At 40.3% G+C, this 26,773-nt stretch overlaps 1 protein-coding gene across 1 annotated transcript in view; it reads left to right on the top strand.

Moving 5' to 3' along the window:
- Positions 1-26,773, top strand: part of LOC122804404 — a 481,872-nt gene that overhangs the window by 434,232 nt on the left and 20,867 nt on the right. Inside the window, exon 4 of the mRNA XM_044074234.1 lies at positions 3,109-3,367. Coding sequence (XP_043930169.1) covers positions 3,109-3,367 — 259 coding nt within the window. The remainder of the gene's footprint in view (positions 1-3,108; positions 3,368-26,773) is intronic.

Below are 26,773 nucleotides of genomic sequence, written 5' to 3'. Positions count from 1 at the left end.
GACCTTGGGACCCAGTGAAATTCTCAGAAACTCATGAATACATTTCATTAAGAAAAATATGTTCTTGCCTTCATTGTTATGCATTTGTTCATATTTACATAAGCAGATTAAAATCAGCCTTCAGGATCAGTCATATTCTGTTTTTTATACATTACTCAGAGGTGACTTCTGCCTGGTCTAATATTGTATGTTTAGTACTACATTTTGTTGACCATTTGTTAGTGTAATTTAATAATTTCTTGTTGGAGCTTTTCTCTGTGAGCCCCCACTCAAAAGGGATCCAATATGATCCAGTCAGATTTTCCCAGTACACAAATGTAAACAAATAAATATAGACAATGTCTAAGCCAGTTCTGTTTGAAAGTCTTGTGCTTGGAATACACTGCTGGGAGACATAAGAGATTTGGAGAGAGAGTACTAGAATTCAGTTATAGTACTAGAAAAAATGTGATGGATACATACACAGCACCTTTCAATACAGAAAAATCTTGGCTCTGCAATCAGAAATAGAACCAAAAAAAAGAGCTTAATAAAACCCACCAAACACAAGTTTAAGGCTAATATAACTACCCAAGCTAAAGACAATCACAATGCACTTTATAGTTATGTTCATAACCTCAAAAACACAATGTGCTCAGCTGATTGTGAACAGTGTTACACTGAGGCTGAAGATAATAGCGAACCTACTTACCAATAAATTTTACTGTAATGTTGCCACTCTATCTCTGAAGATATACCCAAAACTGTCTCGCCTTCAGATAGCACACAAGACTAAGTCCTAAATGTGCTATCAAAAGCTAAAAATACTACATCACTGGGTCCTGACAATATCCCTGAATGCATCTTAAGTAACATGAAACATGGTTTAACCACACCCCTAACAGCACTGTTCAAGCTTGGCCTCCAAACAGGTTTTCTACAAAGCAAATGGAGAATAGCTACAATAATTCCCCTGCATAAGGGAGAAACTTCCACAGACCCAGGCAGTTACAAACCCATGGAAAGACTTATCATGGAATTAATCAGTCAGGACTTAGGGAACCTCGAAATACTGGACTTGTGTCGGTTTGGATTTGTCGAGGGCAGGTGATGCTTACTCAGCCTCATGGATTTGAAAAGGTCATCAAAGCAATGGAAGAAGACAGGATGGAACACATCACATACCTCGACCTGGCCAAAGCTTTTGAAACAGTTCCACACTCAGGCATATTACAAAAGCTAAATAGACTTTGAATAAACCCCTATGTTTCTCACTGGATTGCATTATGGCTCACAGATAGGATGCAGATAATCAAATTAAGGGAAGTTAACCCCCACAAAGAGACCAGTCACCAGTGGAGTCCCTCAGGGTTCTGTGCTGAGACCTCTCCTCTTTGAAATCTACTTTTCTGAAGTAAAATCTAATACCAAAGGACTCTGGCTGACTAAGTTTGCAGATGACTGCAAGCTAGGATCAGTTATTGAATCCCAAATGACTTAACCATCTTGCAGGAAGGTTTGTCCTAAATAAATAACTGGTGCCAAAATCATGGACTGAAGCTAAATGCCAAAAAAATGCATTATTGTATCCTTTGGAAAGTCATCTATCCCAGAGAACTACCACATTGACAATATGCCTGTAATAGATGACCAAGTTGTTTGGGATTTGGGAACTTATGTGGACAGTGACCTAACTTTTGACTAACATGTTGCACAACTTATAAAAAAAATGGAATTGTGTCTAGATTTAGGGATGTCATTGTCCCTCTTTACTCAGCCCTCATTGGTCCAGTCATTGAATATAATACCCCCTTTGGCATTTATCTGTCCAGACACAAGTAAAAAACAAAATGCCCACAGAGGTACCGTAGTAGAAGGATTCAAGGCCTAAGCAACATATTCTGCATGGACCGACTCAAAGCCCTTTCACTATACTTGGTATATTACTGATTGCTAAAAGTTGGTCTGTGTTTGGCATACAAGGTATCCCCTGACCCAAAATGGATGGATTTATTGCACATCAGCAAGTCAGATAGCATCAGAAATACTTGGTCTAGGGATCTAAACCTCTTTTGCAACATCAACAGAACAGTTTGGAGGGATGTAGAGCAGAGTGTGTGTGTGTAACTTTAAGAAGCATTTTCAGATGTAGATATGTGCATATAAATAGTGAGCATGTGCAGACAGCAGTGCCATTTTGAGAGAACATGCATGAGTGTACTAGTACGTCTGCTTATAAGTTTAATTAAGTTTAAGTTACTAACCCTCAGTCCTGATTTGTTGTACATAATAAAGCTGCTTGAACCGAACCCACAAGTGTGTGCCTGTTTTATCCTGACCAGATGAGCGACAAGGGATGAGATTTATCTCAAAGTGGATACTGCTGGCATGGAACAGACTCCCCATCCACATAAAACAAAGTTAATCTCTGTCTATATTCAAGCACAACTTAGATATATGGATGGGAAACAGAAAGTTTACCCTAGGACTGCTCCCTGTACTGCTAAATGGACAGAAACAGCTTCTAAATGCTTTTTCCCTTGCAAGGGTCCCCCTCAAATTACCTATGGTATGATTATAGTTATTCTTATTAGGGATAATATATAATTACTGACCATGGGATGGGTAAGTCCAATGTATAACCAAATGGGATAGGTTATTTTGAGCACAAACAGGATATTAGCTAGGTTTAAAGTGGCTAAGAAGGGCAACTAGTCTAGTGTTTGCCTATGAACCTAAGTCCATTATTAACATCCTAAATGTTGTACATATGTAAAGTAAAATATAAACATGGGGTTATAGCATTTTAGCATCTAGTAATCAAAGAAGTTGTAAGCTTGAGAGTCATATCTGTGAACCCATCAACTGTACCTACAATAATTTAACTGCTTGAAATAAATTTGTAATGTTTATTATTTTGAATGTATTGAAATTAGTACTGATATTGTGGATATAGTCTTTGTCCATTCTGATGCTAAGAACAGTATTTGTTTAAAAATGTTTATTTGCAGAATTAAAGATATTTTGCAGCTGTCTATTAACATGGTGAATAACTATCCCCTAAAATGTTTGCATGATATTTATATATTTAAACCATCTCTTAAAATTCTGTTCATGTATTTTTTTCAGGACAAGAATTTGAGACCTTTAGTTGTTGATCCCGCTGACCCAGAGAGATTTTCTGAAGTGCTTGTGGATTCCAACAAATTGTACAATGTGGTGAAAAAGGCCAGAGAGCAAAAAGTGCATGAGGGTGGCTGTTTGCTGAATGGAGTCATAGACTTGGTTTTTACTGCTAAGGAGCTCTCTGAATCTCACGGTTTAGGGTTGAAAGGCAAGAACAAAGAAGACAAAGCCCTTGACAGGGTTAAAGTAGCTGCTTGTGAAGGTATGTGATGCATGAAATCTTAACAGTTTCTTGTTTTGAAATACTTGCAGTTCTGCTTCTGCTTTGCAAAATGTTATAGTTATTTTAAATTGTTGCATGCTACTATACATTATTATGTCTGTTTGTGTTTTTATTATTATTACTATTATTATTATTATTATTATTATTATTTAGTGTCACTGTTAAGTGGTGCAACAGATAGCACACTTGCCTTTAATGCAGAAGGCTGTGGATTCTATTCCCAGACCAGGTAGATTGATTGCTGACACTGCAGTACAGCATAAAAGGGATGCTGCACTCCTGAGTGTGCCGTCTTTTGGATGAGATGTTAAACAAAAGCCTCATCTGCTTGAGTTAGTGGAAGCTCAGGTGGAACCCATGGTACCTAAGGAAAGAAGTCTGCATGAGGTGGAAGTTGTAGAGCACTACAGGGTCAATAGACACACTATAGGAACTCTGCAACCTCTGTCATCCTCAACTGTGAGCAAGGACAAACCAAGGGGAACCAATACCTGTGGACGCTAAGGTATGTGTAGCACTTAGAACATTAGCTACAGGAACCTTCTAGAGACCAACAGGGATATGATGGGGGTGTCACAGGCATCGGCATCCAGGACCGTGCATCAATTTCTGAATGCTATGTTACAGCATGCCTGTGACTTTATACATCTTCCCCATACACCTGAGGGCAGAGCTGCAACTATGCAGGGTTTCTACACTGTAGCACACTTTCATGTAATGTTGGATGCCATAGAATAATGAACATTAAAATCAAAGCACCACACAGGGAACAGGGAAAGATGTACATAAACAGAAAGGACTTCCACTCCATTAACTGCCAGGTCATGTGTAACACTAAGGGAATCATCCTGAATGTGTGTGCTGGCAACCCAGGCAGTTACCACAACTCCCGTATCTGGCACAACTCCCAAGTATATCAGAGGTTTTCTAGGGAGGATATCACACAAGGTCATTTACTGGGGGATGCAGGGTATGCACTCAAGTCATGGCTCATGGCACACATCAGAAATGCACACACACCAACCGAAGAATGCTACAGTGAGGCACATGCTCAAACAAGAAATATCATAGAGCATGTGTCGGGATACTGAAGTCACGGTTCCAGTGCCTAGATATATCAGGGAGAGCCTGCAGTACAATCCCCATACTTGTGCTGAAATTTTCATTGTCTGTGCTATCCCTCATAATATTATTCTGAGAAAACAGCTTCAGCAGAAACACTGAGGGGAAGGGGCACACATCCCACCACCACTGGCAAGGTCACAGCCACAAACAGGTGAGGAGTGATGGGGGGACTACTAGCTACTGTGGGTGTCAGTAGACATAGACATGCACAGTATGCCCTTGCCCTGGCCAAAAGGCAACAGATAGCACACATGCTCACCACCTAAGGGTGTAAAACTTTCATATTATGCACATACAGTAAAATTGATGCCAGGCAATGCTCACAACCTTTACTTACCCATGTAATGGCTGTTTATTGCTAGTATCACACAGAGTCAGCACCTAATCAAAACACTTGTAACTGCTGGACTATCAGAGTAAGTGTTGAACCTGGAACAGGAAAATAAATGGGTAAGAACACAAATGAATGGCATATCCTTGTGTACTGTTACTTGCTAATGTAACTAAGTAGAAGTGGGTGATTTTTACAGCAATGACATCAGTATGAGACATCACTGACTTATGTCAGCAGATGTTTTCTCTATCAACTAACAGGCCTCATGCATCAAAGATTCACACATTACAAAAACCTGTAAGAACGCAGTACAGTTTTAAAAAGAGCATAAGAAACACATATATAGTAAGCACTCTGTCAGCTATATACCCTGTGCTTCAGACAAAAGACTTGTGTATCCCTGAATCCAAAAGTTAGAAATTCAAGGATATGGCACAGTTATCATTATTTGCACAAGGTGTTATTTGAGGGAGGTCAGGAAGCTAAGGCTGTCACAAAAGGTAGTGAGTGCTTGTGAGTAAGGAAGACAGGCAGGCAGAAATTTGAATAATGTATCAAATGGCCACTGAGACAGAATGAGCTGTAAGTCTCATGAATGACCAATGTAACTGTTATATGTGTGTTTCTGTATGGGCACTCAAAGTAAAATGTGTATGTGAGTGTCTTAAAGAACACAGACAAGCTCTCTGCTTGCTCTATGTCCTGGCATGTTTGACCAGTGTGAGCTGTGAATGGTAGAGGTAACAGTTAATCGTCATTGCCCCTGACCACGAGAACTGGCTCTGCCAGGAGTCACACTGGCAGGTCCATGCCCATGGTCAGATATGCTGCTGCTACCTGAACATGACTGACAATTGCTGGATGAGCTGTCCTCATGACTATGCCCAAGACCATGATCCCATGTCCTACCAAGTCTGGGTGTGGACACCTTAATAACTGATGGAGCAGTGGAAGTGGGGCCACTACGGGAGTATAATCAGGCATGGCCACATTGGATAACATCAAATGGTGATGCTGACTTACATCCACATGGATGCAATCCCCCTCCCAGCATAAATTCCAACACAGAGACTGCCCATTCCATTGTGTCCTTCATTCAATCCATTGAATCGGCCACATGGCAGAGGCAGTCAGGCACGTCACCCTGTGACACATCTACAATCCTAAGCATGTCCTGGGAGGCCATAGTGGAATGTACCTGCACCTCCATTATGGCCCTAAACATATGTCGAGTGGCACGTAAAGACACACCAGGATCAAGTGGAAGGTGGACAACAGGCCTCCTCAGAGCACCTCTACCAACCCTCCTGTATGGCACCTCACTCACACTTTGGCTACAGTCTGAGTCAAAAGGCACTGAAGCCGCAGTAACCATACAACCCAAGTGTCTCACCCTCCACCTGTCCAATATCTGAGGACTCAGTAGAATAAGTATGCATATGACTACTGACTGTCTGAGAGAAATACAGGGGATGGCTGAATATCATCTTAGTAAGAGATTGATCATTCAGTCGTCATTGGAGTCTGCTGATACTCTTGACATCAGGTGGTAAGAGTCCTGCACTTCCACTGCCAGAATCACTTGTGATAAATAAGCACCAAACACAGGAGTGACATTAATACATGCGGTGGTGGTGCTGCGGTAGCATTGTCACCTCACAGTATGACGCTGTCCTGTTCAATTCTCAGCTAAACCGTCTTCTGTGTTGAGACATGCGTGAATGGGCATACCTTCGTTGAAGGTTGTGCGTCAGAGCTGGCAACTCGGTACGTAAAAATCTACTGCCAATCATTAGCGGACCGGAGTTGTGGCGACCCCTAACCGGGAAAAGCAGAAAGATACAACAACAACTAAATATTTTTAAAAAATTATATGGTAACAAACTAACACTGGTCACATTATTGCAGATGGTACAACAATACGCCCACTATTTACACCTACCTCACACATACCAATAATATCTGGCAAATGTTCATCAGTAGTCAAAGAAAAATGTTGGGCTTACCATGTGCAGATGACTCCACACTTGGTAGGGAGGATGTCCCTGGAAGAATTGAGACAAGGTAAGGATGAAATCATCACAATTGCAATAACACAGGGGGACAGTGAGTACCCAATTTTTGCCTATATGTCCATTAACAGTACTTTTAACTATAACTTGGCTGACACTTCCACTCAAAGCCCATGTGTAATAAACAAAAATGTGTTAAGTCTATCAGTTTATCAATAGGTTCATCAAAAATACATGAACTATTAGTTGAATTTTTCTATATTTTACTATACAACAAAATCTTACCACTTGACTATGTAAGCTTACATGGAACCTCCACGTGGCACATACTTATCTTCCCAGATACATCAGCACAGACATCAATCACATGTTGGCTGGTAGTTTCCACTGAGCTCTCTGGATCTCTGACAGTGGACAGGAATTCTTCATTTGCTGTCAGTAGTGGCTATATAGCCAGATATTCATGGGCAACTACAGCTGCTCTCCTCCAAGTTGATGAAATCATATCATTAGCTCTATGAAACACCTTATCATAAGTTCTGGTATGCCCCCCCCCCCCCCACACACACACACACAGCATTGATATAATTGACTATCTGGTTCCAAATTTGAATTCTGTCAGCCATATCATCACATCCTCTCTCAAGCCTGAAAATTTGCACAATAATATTGTTTTCAGAGTCACTGAAAGGGGGTTTATGTGAATTTGTACTCTTGAGTGCCATAATCCTCTGTGACATAAAACAGAAAAAGATATAATAAATAAATATCACATAATTAAATTTCTGCTCATAAACAGACACACACACACACACACATATATATATATATATATATATATATATATATATATATATATATATATATTCCACATTAGGCACTGGAGACACACATTTCAGTTATTAAAATATTAAAATGGAAGGCTATGTGACTGTACCATATCACACTCACACACAAAGTAATGTTTGGTCCAAAACAAAGAATACCACTTTAATAAAGTATTGTTTCTCGTGGAAATAACATGATGACTGTACAATTTTAAGAGCAAACCTCTTGAAACACAAGTTTTGTTATGACAACACACAAATGGTACTTGGCTGCCCCACCCCCAGAACAACAGGCAAATTAAAAGTTTTGGCAAACCAAGGAATACCACATACTTCAATTGTTATATATACTTTCAACACAATTCTCATAAAATGTGTACACATTTACAACAGAAAAGTCAATTTGATATGATTGCCAATCACCTCTCACTGTGTCCAGCATTCCCCTGGAGGTGTCTGTGGGCCATGTTAGAAGCATAACACCTCTATGTCATTGACAATATAATACATTACATTTCCCTGAAATAACATAGAAGATTGTAAGATAACCAGTTTTAACAGTAACACGTGTTGAAAGTTAATAAGCTGGATATCTGAGAAAGTAAATGCCTGACAAAAATGCCTATGCTAACAGTAAACTATAAGAAGTGCATACAGATAAAAGTTCTAGTTTTCTAATGCATATATACAATATTTTCTTTGTAGCATGTTAACACATCTAGAATGTACTTGAAAACATACAATCATACCTTAGCAAGATCAGAAGCCTTCTTTGCAGATAAATCAAAAGGAATATCAATAGTATGTGTTCTTCAGATCAGAAACATATGTCCCCTCAACTTCACATTCCTTAGCAACATGGTTACGTTTTTATAGTGTAGTCAGACCTCTGAGCATGGTGAAGATGCAAATGAGGTAAGAGCTCATTAGAATTGCTGAATCCCAAACTTTTGACTTTGTGTAGCTTGTGTAAACATAGTGTAGACACTACCTCAGTGTATTTGCTAATGGACTGCAACTGTGAATTATTGGTGGGAGGGAGAAGGAAGACACAACAGCAGTTCAGACTGCCTTATCTGCATTGGGTGTGTCACCAAGGATACACTTACAAAGTGTATAAATAGCTGTAGCAAGCTTTTAAAATTGAAGTGAACAGCAAGCATTTCTCATTTTTGTTCACTAATATCCAAACTCTATTGCCTTTGCTGAAAACTGCGTTTCACTGTCATATAATTTTGTCATGCATTTAAATGACAGTGATACAAAATGTCCTATAGACTGCTTGTCTGAGAGTACAGCACAGATAAGAGAAGAATGAACACAATACAAAGAGAAAACAGTGCTGCAGTGGTGCAAACAATACTCATAAATGGTTATGTGATCACTCATTGCAATAAATATGTACAAACAACTGAGCGTGTGCAAATGTATAAGCTTTGTTAATACTGTGGAGGAAATGGAACTTGCCTGTATGCACACTGATTTACATTTGTGCTGCAAAGTTGTTTCTGTGGCAAAGGGAGGTAAGATACCCATAGTGTGTTTTGTATGTTCATTGGTATAGTTTAAATCCAGAGTTGTGTAAAAAGCTGTAAGGCGTGTTAAAATATATTTTGTGATGTTGTTAATTTTTTTGAAATATTAATATTTCCACAGCATAGTGCAAATACTGTGAAACGGATAAATAAATTCAAATTAATTGGAGTTGCTTTTATAAGGACACCATAAATTACAGCTGTGAGGCAAGTGTGTGTGTAGCACACCTGGTAAACATGATGAAGCACACAGGAGGTAGGATATGTAAATTATGGTTCAAGTCCCAAATTTATCTTTTAATGATGAAACACTTTTTACATGAATTATACATGTTTAGCTTTGCCTGTCTCATTTGTTCATTGCTCACCTCTGCGCAAACATGACATATTGCTTCAGACAATAGTCAGACATTGACAGTTTCAAAAAGGTACATTGTTACATCTTTTGCTTTCTGTCACTCAAACATGCCAAGTGGTGTTGTGCTGAGGTCAGCACACTTCCATAACATCTGAAGACTTGTCAATTTCTAAAAAGATACATTAACATGTGTGGTCTTACATTATGCAAACAAGCTAAGCAGCGATGGTCACATATATACACAGTAATGATTGTGAAAAATACAGCTGCTGCCTAACTCTCCCTGTGGCATCTTGTGTACGTTAAGGGCCGTCATACAGGTAAGCAAGGGTTCAAATTCAGCAGCCTCCAATTTTTATTAATGCTGTTTCACTGTGATTTATATAAAAATTAACAATATAAAAATAATAATACATAAAAGTAACTAAGTATAGCAAATAGATTGAGCATGCACATGATATCATATATGTGTTATATGCATAACTTTGGGCATCAGTACAATTATGGTTCTACAATTAAACATTTGTTTTTTGAATTTTATGTCACACACATACATGGTTAACCACACAACACTTTAGTGTGTATATATAACTGATGAGCATGTGTGCCAAACAAGTCCTCCCTCAGTTGCAATGAGCAATCTGGACAGTAATGACTGTAAAAATACACCTGCTGCCTAGCCTTCCCTGTAGCAACTGCTGTAAATTTATGGTCGCAGTACAAGTGAGTCAGGGTTCTAATCTAGCACAATCCAAACTTTATCAGTGCTGTTCAATTTAATTTTTAAAAATAAAGAACAATATAAAAATAATGAGACATAACAATAAGTATGTATAGCAGTGGATGTCATATGAATTGTATGTGTGACTGAGGGTATACTGACGTATACGTTTTTTGTACTTAAAAGTGTCTTTTCTGCCCTATGCTCAGCCATCAAATGGAAAAAGTATTGAATGGCATCTCTCATTGAACATGCTGTTCATCAAGCCATTTGAATAAGATAGTATTACGCTAGGGATCAGGAAATATGCCCTTTGCCCACTGCAGTGCAATCCCAGAGTTGATATATATATATATATATATATATATATATATATATATATATATATATATATAGATATAATTAGCGGGGTGTGGGGGCACAGCCCCCCAAATGAGGAGTTTTACTGAATGGCATTTTTCAATGTAATGCCATTCCGCGATTTTTCTGTCTGATGGCTGAACATAGACCTGTTTGACAAACACTTCCTCTGTGGCAAGGAGGTAAAACTTCTGTGTGTAACATTATGTAGTGTCTATTTTACATAGGTTTTTATCCTGCATTGTACAAATTTTTTTATGGGTGTGTAGAGCCAGACAAAAAATGTGTCAGGTCATAAAATTTATACAGCCAAATATTTGTCTGAAAAGTTAAGTCATCTAACAGATACAGGAGCATCCATCCCATAAATCAATACCAACTGTCACATTACCCTTCCTGTTTCATAAACTGCTTTTCTAGCTATTTGACAATGTTGCTGTCTGCTTAACATGGGACAAATGTGCCTGGCATGGTTATGCAGATTTGCGCACTGACCATTAAATGCAGTATCATGAATTGGATGGAAAACAGTTTAACTGCTGCTCTATGACCTGCACAGACATGGCACGATCTAGAAAGGATAGGTGTCCAATTTAAGCTCAAAGTTGGGGTGTAGAGAAGTCCAGAATATTCATTGGACTCCTTGTGAAGTGTCACAGCTGTAGGCTATTGCAGGGGGTCTATACCGGGACTCAATATTAATCAGTGGCTTGGAATAGTAATCCCAAGGCTTTCAGTGCAACTGGCATTCCACACACTGGAGAGCAATTCTGGTACCACTACAATGACCTGAAAAGCTGCAAGCAGGTACAACTCAACCAGTGGCTGGATGAGTTTAGGACTGTTGACATCCCACAGTTGAGTAAGAATACAGCTTTATCTCCAGCTCTGATATAATTTAGGCAAGACTGGTATGCACAATGCTCTTCACTTTTTCTCTCCTCTTTATGTTACAGCTGACCAGCAGACTGCAGCAAACAGGGAGGCCCATTCTGAATGTCTATAAAAACTAAGAGAAGCAAGGGGCATGTATTCGGCACAAAATAATTATTATTGTATTAAAAGTATTGTTCTTCTATACATTAGTATAAGCATGCTTATCTTAACTGTAAAATCAAGCATGCATGCTTCATTTTGTAGCTCAAGGGAATTGTAAGGGTCAATTGTAATAATGTATTCAGATGTTGTGAGTTCAAATCCCAAGGGTAACAAATACATTGTAAAATAATTAAATAGTAATTTCAACAAAACTGGCATAAATGCCATGTTGTTAACTTAATCTGTATTATTTGATAAAAGCATGTGCGCAATATATACATACTGCAAGGATTACTTGGAACAATTATCAGTCATAGTTTGTAGTTTTTAAAATGTATAATTAATGTAAAAGTAAAACTATATATTGTAGTAATTTATTGAATGTGACATATGATGGATCTAATTATCTATGTTTTTTCTGTCTTACCCCACCCCTTATTTCTCTTTTTTATTTTTATATATGTGGTCACAACGTGCTAATGTAATCAGTTTCTGACAACTGACAATATGATTTCCAGCAAAGGGAGGTAGGCCAACCAGTGCCCAGCACATCTGGTATACAACCTGGCAGTACTGCCTTTGTGGCCTTTGCACTACCTGGTGCCTCAATATCCGGTAGCATTACCCTAGCAGCCGGAGTATCGGTGGAGATGGTGATTTTGTCAACCGACAGGAACTGCCAAGCATGGTGTGTGAAGTGACAGAAGGTACCATTGGTCCATGCCTCAGTCATATGGAGAAGATGCTCACTGGAATGCTGCAAAAACAAAAATGTCAAGCACTTCAACATCAGGCTGAAGAAGAGACATATATGACAGTTCTCAGGGTGAAGACTAGATTCTCACTGTCTCCTTGCTTGATGGGTATTGGTCTCTGATGTCCCCTCCCCAATCATGGCATTCTCCAACATTTTCTGTCCCTCACCATCACTGTCTCTGCCTTGTTTGTCCTGTTTGTCTGCAGCTCCTTCCTCACCTACCCAACTTACCTAACCCTGACATACCTACATCTCTTACCCAACATTCCTATCTAATGGAACTAAAATAAAAAAAATGGGCACCTATCCTGCAAAAAAAAATATCATCCCATACATAACTCTCCAGATCGCACATGTGTCTTCTCAACACACTTGATTCTGTCCAATTGGCTGTACAATATGATTGCATTGTTGGCACCCATCATTGTTGAGGAAACAGTCCAGATTCATCCAATATTCTGTCCATGTTCATTTTACACTGTGAAGAAATGGATAGCTATGGTTCTTTCCTAATTCCCTCCTTCACATTCCTATATTGCTCTCCCTTTCTTCTTCCTCTGTTTATCCCATATGTCACCATATTCCTATCTACCCCATTTTCACACCTTTAATCTGGTCAGAAAATAGAATCACACACCACACACACAAATAATAAATCCCTAATAAAGATCTTCACTTTTTGTCTTCTGCATTTGCACAGAGTTTAGCATTGCACACTAATGCTGAGTGACAGGGAAAGGCTCATCATGTACTGTGGCATAATGTGGTTACCTCCACATGATGCTGCTTACATTCACTGCCCTAAAGAAACACACAGTTAAAGCAAAGTAAAGGCACTAAAATTACATATGAACTATAACATTTATTTACACTGGTGAATGTATAGCACTGCAAATCTGTTATGTGTACTGCTGACATAATCAATTGACTGATGTTCATTTTTATACACTACTTCACTGTAGTCATTGCCTCTCAAATTTGCAAAAATTATCATATTTAATTACGTAATACCATCTTGAAAACATGTAAAAATTTAGATTGAGCTGAATTTGAACCCTGTCTCATTTGTGCTCAAAATATGAGCTCACTGCTGTTGCACCTGCTGCCACAGAGAAAGCTGTGCAGCAGGTGTTTTTATTACACTTGGTACTGCACAAAGAGCTGAATACCACACCTTGCCACTTAAGAGTGTTTGCGCAGAGAAAAACTAACCGATGGAAGTATAGCTATTTTCCCAATAAAGCAGAGACCCGTGTTTGCTCATTGTTTAACTCTGCACAAACAGGGAAGGCAATAACAATAGCATTTAATGTCATAAAAGCATTTTTAATATAAACTACTGTATAAAAAACATGTTATCTGTCAGCTGTTTCTTCCATAGCCTTTATGCTTAAGTACTTCTCAAGTTCAAGTTGTATTTGGTAAATGTGAATCTCACATGTGTAAACACTTTGCCATCGATTGAGCAAACCAGTTGCTCAGTGGTACGCTATGGAATGAGCTGATTGGCAGGCATTAGTATGTTTAATGCACACTTAGTCTTCATCCCATTATAATACATGTAAAAACACAACCAAAGGGGAAGGCGCTTGTTACTGGCTGAAGACATATTTACTCAGATTTATGTGTGCCTTGCACCCATGTACTTGAAAATGGATATATGTAAGTAGTAGTTTCCAAATGTCACCTACACTGCAGAAATAAAAAGCACAACTGCATTGTTACATCATCTAAAGCTTTATATTGACAGTACACATTCATATTGTCTTCTACAATATTAATGTGGACATCAGTTCATCACAAATGTGAATATACTTACATACACAGATGCATACATGCTGATCACAAACCGTGTGTGTCTGTGTGCGACTGTGTGTAATGTACACAACATATTGAGAAACAGGTGCATCCATCTCTCTTTTTCAGCATGCATTCCTGACAGCTTTTTGCATCGAAATTGAGAAGCTGTCTTAATGTATACACACAGATTGGAAACACAACAGAAAATACAAATTTCACACTTTGCACACCACTCTCATAAAAGCATATGCTACCTACATCATATAACGATGATGTCATCATCTACGAAGACCAGTACGACATCCTGGCAGATAGGTTCAGTGCTAACTTTACCCCCCTCTCACCCCCTAAAGGGCCCATAGCTATACAGGAAGAATGCAGAGTCCCTGTAATCACATCTATGCTGGTAAAAGCTGCACTCTCTAAAACCAAAAACACAGCATCCATGGGACCAGACAACATCCCTGGCTGTGTTTTACATGAACTTCAGAATGAACTGGCTCCCCACCTAAGCACCATGTTCAATCATAGTCTCATATCAGGCTTTGTGTCCACTTAATGGCAAACAGCAACAGTTATCCCACTCCACAAAGGGACCCCACCACTGATCCTGGGAACTATCACCCTATTAGCCTGACGAGCCTGGTCTGCAAGGCCATGAAACATATTATCATGGAACTCATAAACAAAGACATTGGTAACCTCCAAACTCTGGACCACACCCAGTTCGGGTTTGTGAAAGGCAGATCATGCCTTCTGAACCTGATCAACTTCTTTGAGGCAGTCACCAAAGCCATAGACAAGGGTAAGGTGGTTCACACAACCTATCTTGACCTCGCCAAGGCTTTTGACACCATCCCTCATTCTGGAATTATAGCTAAACTCACTAAACTAGGTATAAATCTCTATGTCACAAGATGGGTTGCCAACTGGCTCACTGGCAGAACCCACACTGTAAAAGTTGCAGACTCCAAATATGACTTCAAACCAGTGACAAGTGGAGTACCACAGGATTCAGTCCTGGGACCTCCTGTTTGGTATGTACTTCTCTGAAGTACAGGTTAACACAGAAGGCCTCTGGCTAATGAAGTTCACAGATGACTGCAAACTAGGAGCCATAGTCGAGTTTCCAAATGATGTGGACATCCTACAGAAAGGCCTCACTGAGACAGATGCCTGGTGTCAGAGGCATGGCCTCAAGCTCAGTGCCAAAAAGTGCATTGTCATCCCCTTTGGTAAAAACTCTGTATCCATGAACTACCACATAGGCGGCAGTCTACTTAATGCCAAATGTGTGATAAGAGACCTTGGGACCCAGGTGGACAGTAGTCTCTCCTTTGATAATCACATCACCACAGTAGTCAGGAAATCCTTCTGTGTGGCTCACCTCATTACAAAAGAGTTCTCATCCAGGAAAAAAGAGGTCATTGTTCCCCTCTACTCAGCACTCATTAGACCCATTATAGAGTACAACGCCCCTTTTGGAATGTACCTCACAAGACATCTGCAGCAGCTGGAAGGGCCACAGAAGTACCTCACAAAAGGGATTACTGGCCTCAAACAGATGCCCTACACTGACCGTCTCAAAAAATTCCAGCTTTACTGTGTAGCATATTGCCTACTCCGAGGAGATCTCTGCCTAACATATGAAGCTATGCTAAACCCAGAGTTGTTGGGCATTCTGCACCTTAAGAAATCCCAATCCTTATGAGCTAAATGCTCTAGGAACCTAAACCTTGTCACCACAATAAACAGGACATGCTGAGGGGAGAGATTCCTGTCCCAGAGACTTCTTATACTCTGGAACAAGCTACCCATCTAAGTCAAGCAAAGTTCCTCATTAGCACTCTTCAAGAAAAATCTTGATGAGTGGATGGGAAATAAGAAATACACCCCGGGGATCACTTCTGTGGCTCTGCCCAACAGGGGCACATGACAGTAACTTTCTTGGGTGGCGTAAGCCAGTGAACCTTGTTGGCTAGGCTTACTTAGGCCCTTAAGCCAATAGCCTAGTACCTACCTAAGAACCTATAAGGCAAAAGCATACTTCAGGGATGGTGCAGTTATTAACTACTGTGTCCTGTGGATGGAAACAAAATACATGTGGATTAACTTACCACAACAGTCACATTATGTGTGTGTCTCTATGTATGTATAAGTTTTTGTGTGTGTATGTGTGTGTGTGTGTGTGTGTGTGTGTGTGTGTGTGTGTGTGTGTGTGTGTGTGTGTGTGTGTATAGTCCGAAGGATGAGTCTGTATCCTGCAGTCAGCAATCCAGTTCCAAGCAGAATAAATATTTTGACAGTTGTGCATGTCTACACAGCTATTTCATACCAGCCTCCCAATATCTTCTCCCAAACATGCAATGATGATGTCATCTACTATAACATTTTTATAGTATAAAAGTCAGACTTATGCTATGGTGCTCACATTTAGTACTGAGTTCTCTAGCTTGTGTAAGTAGTTAGGGGTTCTGATCTCACTGTGGTCAACTGAGGAGTGTGTGTGTTTGTGTGCATGCATAGTCAACAGAATATTAGCCTGTATCCTACTGTTAGCATTCCATTCCCATGCAGAGCAAAGATTTTGACAGTCATACATGCGTACACAGCCCTTTTATACAGGCCTCCCAAAGTCTTCTCCCAAATATCCAATGGTGATATCATCTGCTGTAATTTGTTTGGCAACAACTTAAAATGTAGACTTGTGGCATGGTGCTTGCATTGAATATTGTCTTCTGAAGCTTGTGTAGCTAGTTAGGTAGGAGTTCTACTCTCGCTGCAGTCAACTGGTGTGCACATAGTCAGAAGAATATGAGTCTGTATCCTACTGTTCGCAATCAAGTCCTATGGAGAACAAATGTTTTGACAGTTGTACATGCCTACACAGCCATTTCATACAGGCCTCCCAACATCTTCTCATAAACATAAACTGCTGATGTTATCAGCTGTAAAGTGTTGTCTGACACTATGAAAGCCAGACTTGTGCTATGGAATTTGTATTAATTACTGTGTTCAGTAGCTAATTAAGCAGGGGCTCTTGTCTCGCTGTCATCATCTGGTGTGTGTTTGTGTTCACTTAGTTCACATTCTAGAGACCATTTTAGAACAGCATGTGAGACACTCCTACTACCATCTTCTTCTAACCAGACACTGCTGATGTCATCAGCTATAAAGTGTTGCCTGACACTAGAAAAGCATACTTTTGCTGCAGCGCGTGCATAAAGTACTGTGTTCTGTAGATAGGTAGTGGTTCTAGTCCCACTGTCGTCAATGTGTGTGTGTGTGTGTGTGTGTGTGTGTGTGTGTGTGTGTGTGTGTGTGTGTGTGTGTGTGTGTGCTTGGTTGTGTTCAGTTAGTTCAAATTCTACATGCCATTTTAGAGCAGCATGTGACACACTCTTACTACCATTTTCTTCTCACCACACACTGCTGATGTCATCAACTATAAAGTGTTGTCTAACACTAGAAAAGCCAGACTTGTGCTGTAGCGCTTGTGTTAAGTACTGTGTTCTGTAGATAGGTAGAAGTTATAGTATCACTGCACTCAACTGGTATGTGTTTGTGTGTTCAATCAACAGTCAGTATGGTGACATTTTTAGAATGGCATGTGAGTCCACAGCTATGTCAGACACTCCTCAGTGCATCTTTTTGTAACATACACTGATGATGTCATCCTGCATAAAGTGCACTCTGACAGTTTTCAAATCAAATTTATGGTGTGGCAATAATGTTATGTACTGTGTTCTACAGCTTCTGTAACTAGACATGTAGGTGTTCTAATCTGACAGTAGGCAACTTGAGTGTGTATACATTCAAGTAATATTTTTGAGACAGTTGTGCACTGAGATGTGACTCCACATCCATGTCAGACACTCTTCCCAACATCTTCTCAACACACAGTGATGTTATCATGCTGTATAAAGTACAACTTGTCAATGTTAAAATCAGACATGTGGTGGGACTAATGCTACATTGATATTCTAGTCAGACCTAGTATACTGCTGTGTGTGGATGGTGGTACATTATGGTCATTGTATGATCTTTTGAATTGATTTTTATTTCACTACCACTTAGGGGAACCTGTAACATAGCCCCATGCATCTAACATCCCCTTTTCCCCCTCTGGCCACATAACATCCTTCCTGCAGAGGAGAGTAGGATGTCCTCGTCTCAAACATGCATGCACACATCATGAAACAGAGTCCTTCCATGAGCCTCTGCTAGCCATCTCCAGACCACTTGGTGTGTGATTGCTAATTCTGTCATGGGGAGGTGCACATGTCACACATGGCAGAGACAGCATGTAATGCAATCAAACAAATACACACACACATACATAGACTTACTCTCTTCCATCATATAGATATATGGAGTTTGGTTTAAGTGGTATAATAATGAATAGAATTTTATGTGATATTGGCCATTAGCTTTGTAATGTACTATGACCCTATGAACATTTCATATGTCACTGTTGCTGTCATCAACATGTACTATGTTAAGGTGTACACACATAACTTTCCAATGAAAAACATATAGGCATATACTGTGCAATTAATGTAATTATGTGAGACTGTTACAGCTGTATGGCTGTTTGAACAGTAGCACTGTGTGGCATGTGATGCATAACCAAGATTGTATTTGGAGGTGTTTTCACAAATCATTTATTTAAATAAGTGTGAAATGTTAAGGGGAATACAAAACTAAGAGCAGAGGTGTTTGTGGATGCTACCAGCCATACTCATCTGGAGAAAATAGACAATCTGCTAGCTGACAGTTTGCCTCACAGTTCACCTCTCTGTCCCCACTGGCCATCAGCCAAAGTATACAGGCAAACATTAATCAGTTTACTTCTCAGGTGTGCAGCTCATCTATGCACTCTATAAGGCTACAAATGCAGAATCAGTGGACTCTGACAACATCTCAGGTTGCCTATACCATGACATAAAACCTGACCTAGCAGATACAGTTGGATCCCTACTTAAATATGGCCTCCAGACAGCCTGTGTTCCAGCAGAAGAGTGTACAGCAACAATCATCTGTCTGAATAAGGGGGAACATCAACTGATGCAGGGACTTATTGACCCATAATCCTGACTCTTCTCATCTGTGAGTTAGACCAATGACTTTTCATGGAGCTTATCAAAAAGGACACATGTAATCTCCTGACTGTGTACCAAACCCATTTTTGATTTGTTAAGGCTACATGATATCTGTTAAATCTGGTTGTCATCTTCAAGGTCACCAAGGCTATGCATGAGGAAAAGACTGTCATCCCACATAACTTGACCTGTTGAAGGCATCTGCCACAAATCCACACTCAGGTATTACAGAGAAACTGTCTCGTGGGCATAAACAGCTATGTCGCCAAGTGGGTAGACAAACAGAGCACAGACAGGATACATAATGTTGAAGTGTGTGAAGCCACCTCTAAGTAGAATCCAGTGACCAGGTCCATACTTCAGGGTTGTGTACTAGGCTCTTTCCTGTTCATTATTTCAGTCTCATAATTTAAGAACAATATACACATCCTTTGTCTAACCAGCTTTGAGGACAACTGCAAATTGTGGACAATTAAATCCAAGAATGCTATTGATATAATGCAAGTAGTATTAACACAAACAAATGATTGTTGCCACAGTGAAGGAGACAAACTAGATGAACACAAAGCATTATTATTTCCTATTTGAAAGCAAATACACAAGTTAATTGCAATATAGACAGCACTCCCCTATGAGCAGACCAAGTGGTATGTGACCTTGGTACTCAGGTAGATAGTAAGCAGAACTTCCACCAGCATGTGCCCACAGTGGTGACAAATCCCTTGAATGTAGCACATATCTTGAGTACGGGTAGGCTATCCGTATCAAAGGACATTATAGTCCCATTGTTCTCAGCCCTCATCACACCAATAATTGAGTACAATACACCCCTTTGCATGTACCCCAAGACACATCTTCCAGGGATGATTAACTCAAGTGTATCACTTTTGCGACAGTGAGCTTCCACACATCTTTTTGTTCATACATAAGTATTCTTTGTGATACATGACCATTAGGAGTTGACAGTGCAGACTTCCCTTCATGATGTTATACAAGATGCATGTGTGATACATCTTCCTGTGATATACCCAGTAAATACATAGCTCATTCACAACATTGATGGTATGGGTTACATTCTTGCAATTGTGTATTGAGGCATATATGTGTCATGCAAACCTCTCAACTAGCCAGGATTGCTCATAATATAAAGTACAGATGTGACAGTGACCCTCTTAACACCTCCCAAAAGTGGTCATTTTTGAGGAAGGTGTGCTTTATTCCCCTTATAGATTACAGACAAATCATTGCAGTGTTACAAGTGTGTTCATGAAAAGCATGTAAATAACTCACAATCACATATTTTATGTCAATGACACAGAGTAATGGTGGTATTATTCTAATATTGTCCATGATTGTGTGTGCTTCTGTCTACTGTTGTCCAGGAGCCTGTTGCTGTGTGTCCCTATTGGTTGAGACCTATGTTGACATTACATTCATAGTTAAGTGACTCATTCTGCACATCTTCACAAAATGCACATACTCCCTATTGTATATACTATGCTTATACAATAACTTTGTGATGCAGTGTAATCAGCACTGTGTTATGTTCATGCTACAACTATCTGGTGTTTGGAGTGTGCGTACATTGACATGCCGTTATCTGGTGTACATTACCATGCTTCACTTGTTCTGTTCCCCTTTCTTTATTCCTGACACTCGTGTTTGTGGCTATTTTCAATACACAAACTTCCCCAGACTACTGTATTCATAATTCAGTCTATGTACCCTTGATGATCACCATCAAACCTTTATTTCATTAAGCCAAAAACATGTTTGTACTGTATTTTACACTTTCCTGTTATGTGTTAGTACTTTATTCATTGCCTTAAATTAAACCCTGGTAGTCATTGCTGCTGTCTGCCCAATCTCGCAGAAGACAAACTTGTCTACCTGTCTGAATGTATTTGTGCTGCTTTACATGTTTTCCTGGCCAGTAGCACTGTTGATGGCCACAAAACATTGCTTATATCTGTGTAAGCATGATGTGCGGCATGTATATGCAATTAGCACTGCTGCTCATTGTGCAAATACGTAAACTCATGTAGGCTTCGCACTAAGCCAATATGGAGTTTATTGAATTCCCAGGTATAGATTTTGTATGATTATATGACAATTGGATAAATAAATATTGCAACAGAAATGCTAGGGTTCCTTTTTCAAGAGAGACCTGAAAAAGCTTCCTATAGGTAATTTTGCTGACTGCTTATGTTATCAGTACCATTCCTAGACAATAAAAATGATCTTTTGAAACATTTTCAAGTAGAAGATTATGAGGCTTACTCATTTGCATTTATTGTTTTATACCTCTAACTTGGCAACTAGCATTAACATTACATAATTTTCTGTGGTATAATTTGCAAGCTACCAGATGACAAAATGACTTATCATGTACAAAATATTCCCTACACATTGCAGAGGTCCTCCCCTGCAGCTTGGAGGTATACCATTTACCACTGCTCCTAATACTTTTCTGAGCTTTTAATTTGAGTAAGCCGTCTTGCTAGATGAGTGATGTAAGAATTGACAGTACCATAGTTTAATGATATGTGTAGGTATTTATTTATCTATTTATTTATTTATTTATTTGCATTTGTTTACCGGGACGGTCCACTGGGCCAAATTGAGCCCATTTTTAGTGAAGGCCCGGGGAGAAAAGCTCCACATTAACATGATCATACAATAGAAGAGTCACAGTTAAATAAAAGTTAAGCTTGAAATTTACAACAGCATTAATTATAGCTCAATAGGATATAGCTGAATACACAGGTCAGAGGTCAACATGAGTTGAAAGAGACAGTTGAATAACCAAAGGAAAAGCTTGATATTGACAACTAAATTAATAACAATAATTACAGTACAATAGAACAGATGCAGTTGTATACACAGGTCAGGTATAACAGCTAACTATACTAAAATAACATATCAGTAACTTAAGTTCTAGTGCCTTAGTAAGGATATTCACAGCTTGTGAAGGTGAGAGTTGACGATGTATCTGAAAGTAAAATATGTAAGAGCCTGTACTCATATTACTCAGAAATAATACATAGGAAGGCATGTCCAGCACATAGAGGTCAATATCATTATCAGGTAGGTATTACAGTATAGAGACCTAGATGGTATTTTTATGGTTAGTCATGCTGGTAGGTAGAAGAGTTTGAATTGACATGGATTAATTAGATAAAGGTGAAATCATGTTTTGAGAGGTGAAGTATTGGTATATGTGAAGTGCCAGAGAGTGGAGAGTTGTTGTTGTAGAGACTTTTTGAAGGAAGATGTATTACTGGTGGTTCTTATTGGTAGTGGGAGGCCATTCCACTGTTTGGCAATAGAAAAAGAGTAGAGCTTCTGACCAGCTGAAAGGTTTGTTTTTTCTGCTTTCAGGAAAAGTTGATTCTCTGATCTGAGAAGCCTGTTTGGATGGTAGTGAGCAAGTATACAAGTAAGGGCTGGGCAGTCTGATGGATTGAAGATGATTTTGTGTGTTGTAGTTAATTGTAAGCATGTGAGGTAACGTGGGAGTTTGAGCCAGTTCAATAAGTGTAGGGAGATACAGTGATGGGAGGAATATTTTGTATTGGTTGTAAACTTGGCAATTTTATTGTAACAGATATCAAGCTTGAATTTCAGAGAGGACTGGATAAGATAGAAGGTAGAAGAAAAGATGAGGCAAGGGTTTGTTTTGTGGAGTGGTTAAGGAAGTGTTTATGTCTGTAGAGGATACCCAGTTTTTAATTTGTTTTTTTTTATACTATTGTGCACATGTAGGTCAAATGTTAAGTTGTCATCTAGTATGTCTCTTACAGACCTGCAAAATTAGGGGTGCTGTCGACTATGTTCCAGTAATGTGAGTGTTCTTGCCTACCACACACGTGGAGCACTAACGACATGTTTGCAATGGTCTAGTGATATGACTGACCCACCTTAACAAGCACATTAAACTTCAGAATCTGGTGCCTGCCTGTGACCTGGTGAGCGTACACAGCCAGTAACTAAATAGAGTACAATGGTGGATGGTAAGACAGGGCAAAAATATTTTAATGACATCAGTGACTGTGCTTATGCAAAACTGTTGGAATGGTTGACTTTGTCTATTGTTTAAATTTGTGGAAGAATGTCAACCATTTTTGTAGTGGATGGTGTCTTGCTCAAGATGTTCTATTGACTTTAAGTGACCTGCCTTACAAGATGGCACTTACCATGACTCTGAGATGTAGGTTCATTGGTTCATAGGTGTATACTAGGCTAATGACCACTTGGGCCTTTATAAGTCTAGCCAAGCATCCCAACTGTGTCCCACAAGTTTGTGTGCCATAGAGGTTATTTTAAGGAGCATATGTGAGGTAGGGCAAGATTTACAGACTACCTCTGTCCATTAGAGACATGGGTGTTAGACCCGGGGGTGTATTTCCAGATGTTCATCGTGCATACAGCTGCAGTAATCACATATGGGTTTTCAGCCGTCAGGCGGTCCCTCGGTCGGCCGAATTCCAAAGTCTTGGTCCGGCGTCGGTTGTTGTCGCGTACTCTTCTGACGTCAGGAAGGCTAGAGTATATAAGACACAGCCGACGCCATGTTCTCCAGTCTTTTTTGCCGCGCGGTGCCCGAAGCAGAAGCAGTTCGCAAGTGCCGGTCGGCCAGCTCCTGAATTACGAAAATATTTGGAACCGAAGTCTTCATTAAAGCTAAGTACCCCGTTGGGGAATCTTTTCTTGCCTCAGACCGATGTCAGAAAAAGTTAATAATTGTATTTCTTGTGGGAAGCAAATACCGCATAAGGATTTCCATTCCCTTTGCATACCTTGTTTGGGCCCAGACCACGACGTCTCGGGCTGTCGCTTTTGCGCTACCTTCAATAAACGCACTATCAAGCGTCGGGCGGAGTTCGCCCAACACTTTTTTGGTAAAGCGTTTGATTATAAAATGTCGTCGGATACTCCGACTACCGCTTTACCCAAAAAACGCAAGGAAAAGGACCGCCAGGCGAGGACCGCGGTCTCCACCGACACCACGCCGAAACAGGCTCCACGTGGTCCGGTTCTCAGTGAGACGCCTTTGCAGTCCCTGACTACCGACGACACTCCCTCGGCGGTGTCTTCTGTACCCGAGACCGCTGGTTCTTCGGCCCTTTCCCAGACTACAACCGAAGCCCCTGCTTATGTCGAGCCTACTAATGTGGACAGATCTACATCCACCCATGGTGTATTTAGGCCTTCATCCTCTTTCTCTATTAAGGCCTTCACTAAATCCAAAGCAGCCAGGCATCATACTAGGCCGGCTGCACAAGGCCCATCACCTGGACCCATGCCTAAGAAACACATGCTTAAAATGGCTGAGGATCTTATCACTCTTATCAGAGGCTCCCAGGCCCCTCCGGACAAGAGACCCAGAGTGGAGGAGGAATCTCCCTCTTCTGACCAGGGATCCATTTTATCAGAGCATTCTGATGCTGAGGAACACTCTTATTCCCCTTTTGAGGATTCGGATGCAGAGCAGTCTATTCCTTCTGTATCCCCCCCTGAGGATTTTTCTTTTGGGGAAACCTTGCACACCTTGAGGGAACACTTCCACTGGGAAGGCCAAGACTTTTCAGACTCCAAGAAAAGGCTTAGGGAATTTCTGTGGTTACCTCAGCATAGACCTTTGGCTATTCCTCCTGTTTTGGAGGTACTGGATGATGTCTACTCGGAGGCTTGCTTTAATCCTGATTCACTGCCTCCTGCACCAGTTAAGCCTGATAGATATTACAGAGTACCTAGTTCTCATCAATTCCTCTACAAAGGCCATAATGCAGACCCTGAAACTATTTCTCAAGGCCCTAAAGGAATTAAGGCCTCCACTGCTAAGAATCCACTTCCTGCTGAAAGGGAATCTAGATCTCTAGAAAGGTGGGGTAAGAAGGTTTATACCTCGGCCACCCTCGCCATGAGGGTCTTAAACTGCCAGTTTCATATGATTAAATATCAACAATTCCTGTTATCACAATTAAAAAACAAAATGTCGCAACCTGAACAACCAGATATAAAAGAGTTACAGGATATGATGCATAGTGCAGAACAAGTGGGTAAACACACTTTGCAATGTGGTTATGATGCCCTAGAGGCTTCCAGCAGAGCGGCCGCTACTGGATCAGTCATTCGCAGGCATGCATGGCTTAGGGAACAAAATCTGCCAGATCATGTGAAAGCTAAAATTCTTGATGCACCTTTACATAAGGATGTTCTTTTTGGTACTAATGCTGAGGATATATTACGTAAAATGGAAGAAAAAGCAAAATCTATGCAAACTGTCAAAGCTTTCTTACAGGTCCAGCCACCACGATTTAGCAGGAATTGGCCCTCAAAAAACTGGTCCTTTCCAGCCACTGACAAGCCCCAAAGAGGCAGATACAGACGCGGAAGGGGCAGAGGACAATCACAAGGGTCCTGTAGAGGCAGACAATGGCAATCTCCGGCACCAAGAGGTGGTGACGACAGTGCACAACAGTACAGGAAGCAGACTCAATGACTCCCTCATTTCCATGCCAAGCAAGATTCAACTGGCAGCACCTTTGGGAGGGAAACTAGCACTATTTGCAAACAATTGGCATATTGTCACAACAGACAAATGGATTCTGGACATTATAAACAGAGGCTACAAATTCCATTTTCACACTCTTCCAAAAATGAGAGGCATGCCAAATCTACCACAAAATCAAAGGGTAGAGACACAACTGCAAATTACAAAGCTCCTAAACATGAGGGCTATACAAAAGGTACCTACGCACCAACAAGCACAAGGTTTTTATTCAAGGCTTTTCCTGGTGCCAAGAAAAGGAACCGACTGGAGACCCATCCTGGACTTATCCATCCTAAACACATTTTTTCTCGTACCAAAATTCAAGATGCTCACATTACAGCAACTCCTTCCCATGCTGGGCAAGGGGTTTTGGCTGGTAACATTGGACCTCAAGGAGGCATACCTGCATGTCCCAATCAGACAAAGTTGCAGAAGATACCTCAGATTTCTTGCAGGTTCAAACCACTATCAATTCTCTGCATTGCCCTTTGGCTTATCTACTGCGCCCAGAGTATTCACCAAGTGCCTGGCATCAGTGATTGCCTACTGCAGACTTCAAGGGATACAAATTTACCCTTATCTGGACGACTGCCTGATCCAAGCGGACAGCAAACACATACTTCTGAAACATCTGGCATATGTGACACAGTTACTGCTTTCTCTGGGATACACCATCAACAAGGGGAAATCAAAGCTAACACCTTCTCAGAAAATAACCTTCCTGGGTGCCAACTTGGATACAAACACCCAGATGGCATACCTTACGCCAGAAAAACAAGGGCAATTATCTCAGTACTTCAAAATACTAGCAAAAAGTACCAGGCTTACTGCAAGGAAAATCCTGCAGGCTCTGGGATTCA

Source organism: Protopterus annectens, chromosome 6.part0 (genome assembly GCF_019279795.1).
Source record: "Protopterus annectens isolate FY-2018-M chromosome 6.part0, PAN1.0, whole genome shotgun sequence".
NCBI classification, from domain to species: domain Eukaryota; kingdom Metazoa; phylum Chordata; order Ceratodontiformes; family Protopteridae; genus Protopterus; species Protopterus annectens.
This window is presented reverse-complemented; position numbering and strand designations above follow the sequence as displayed.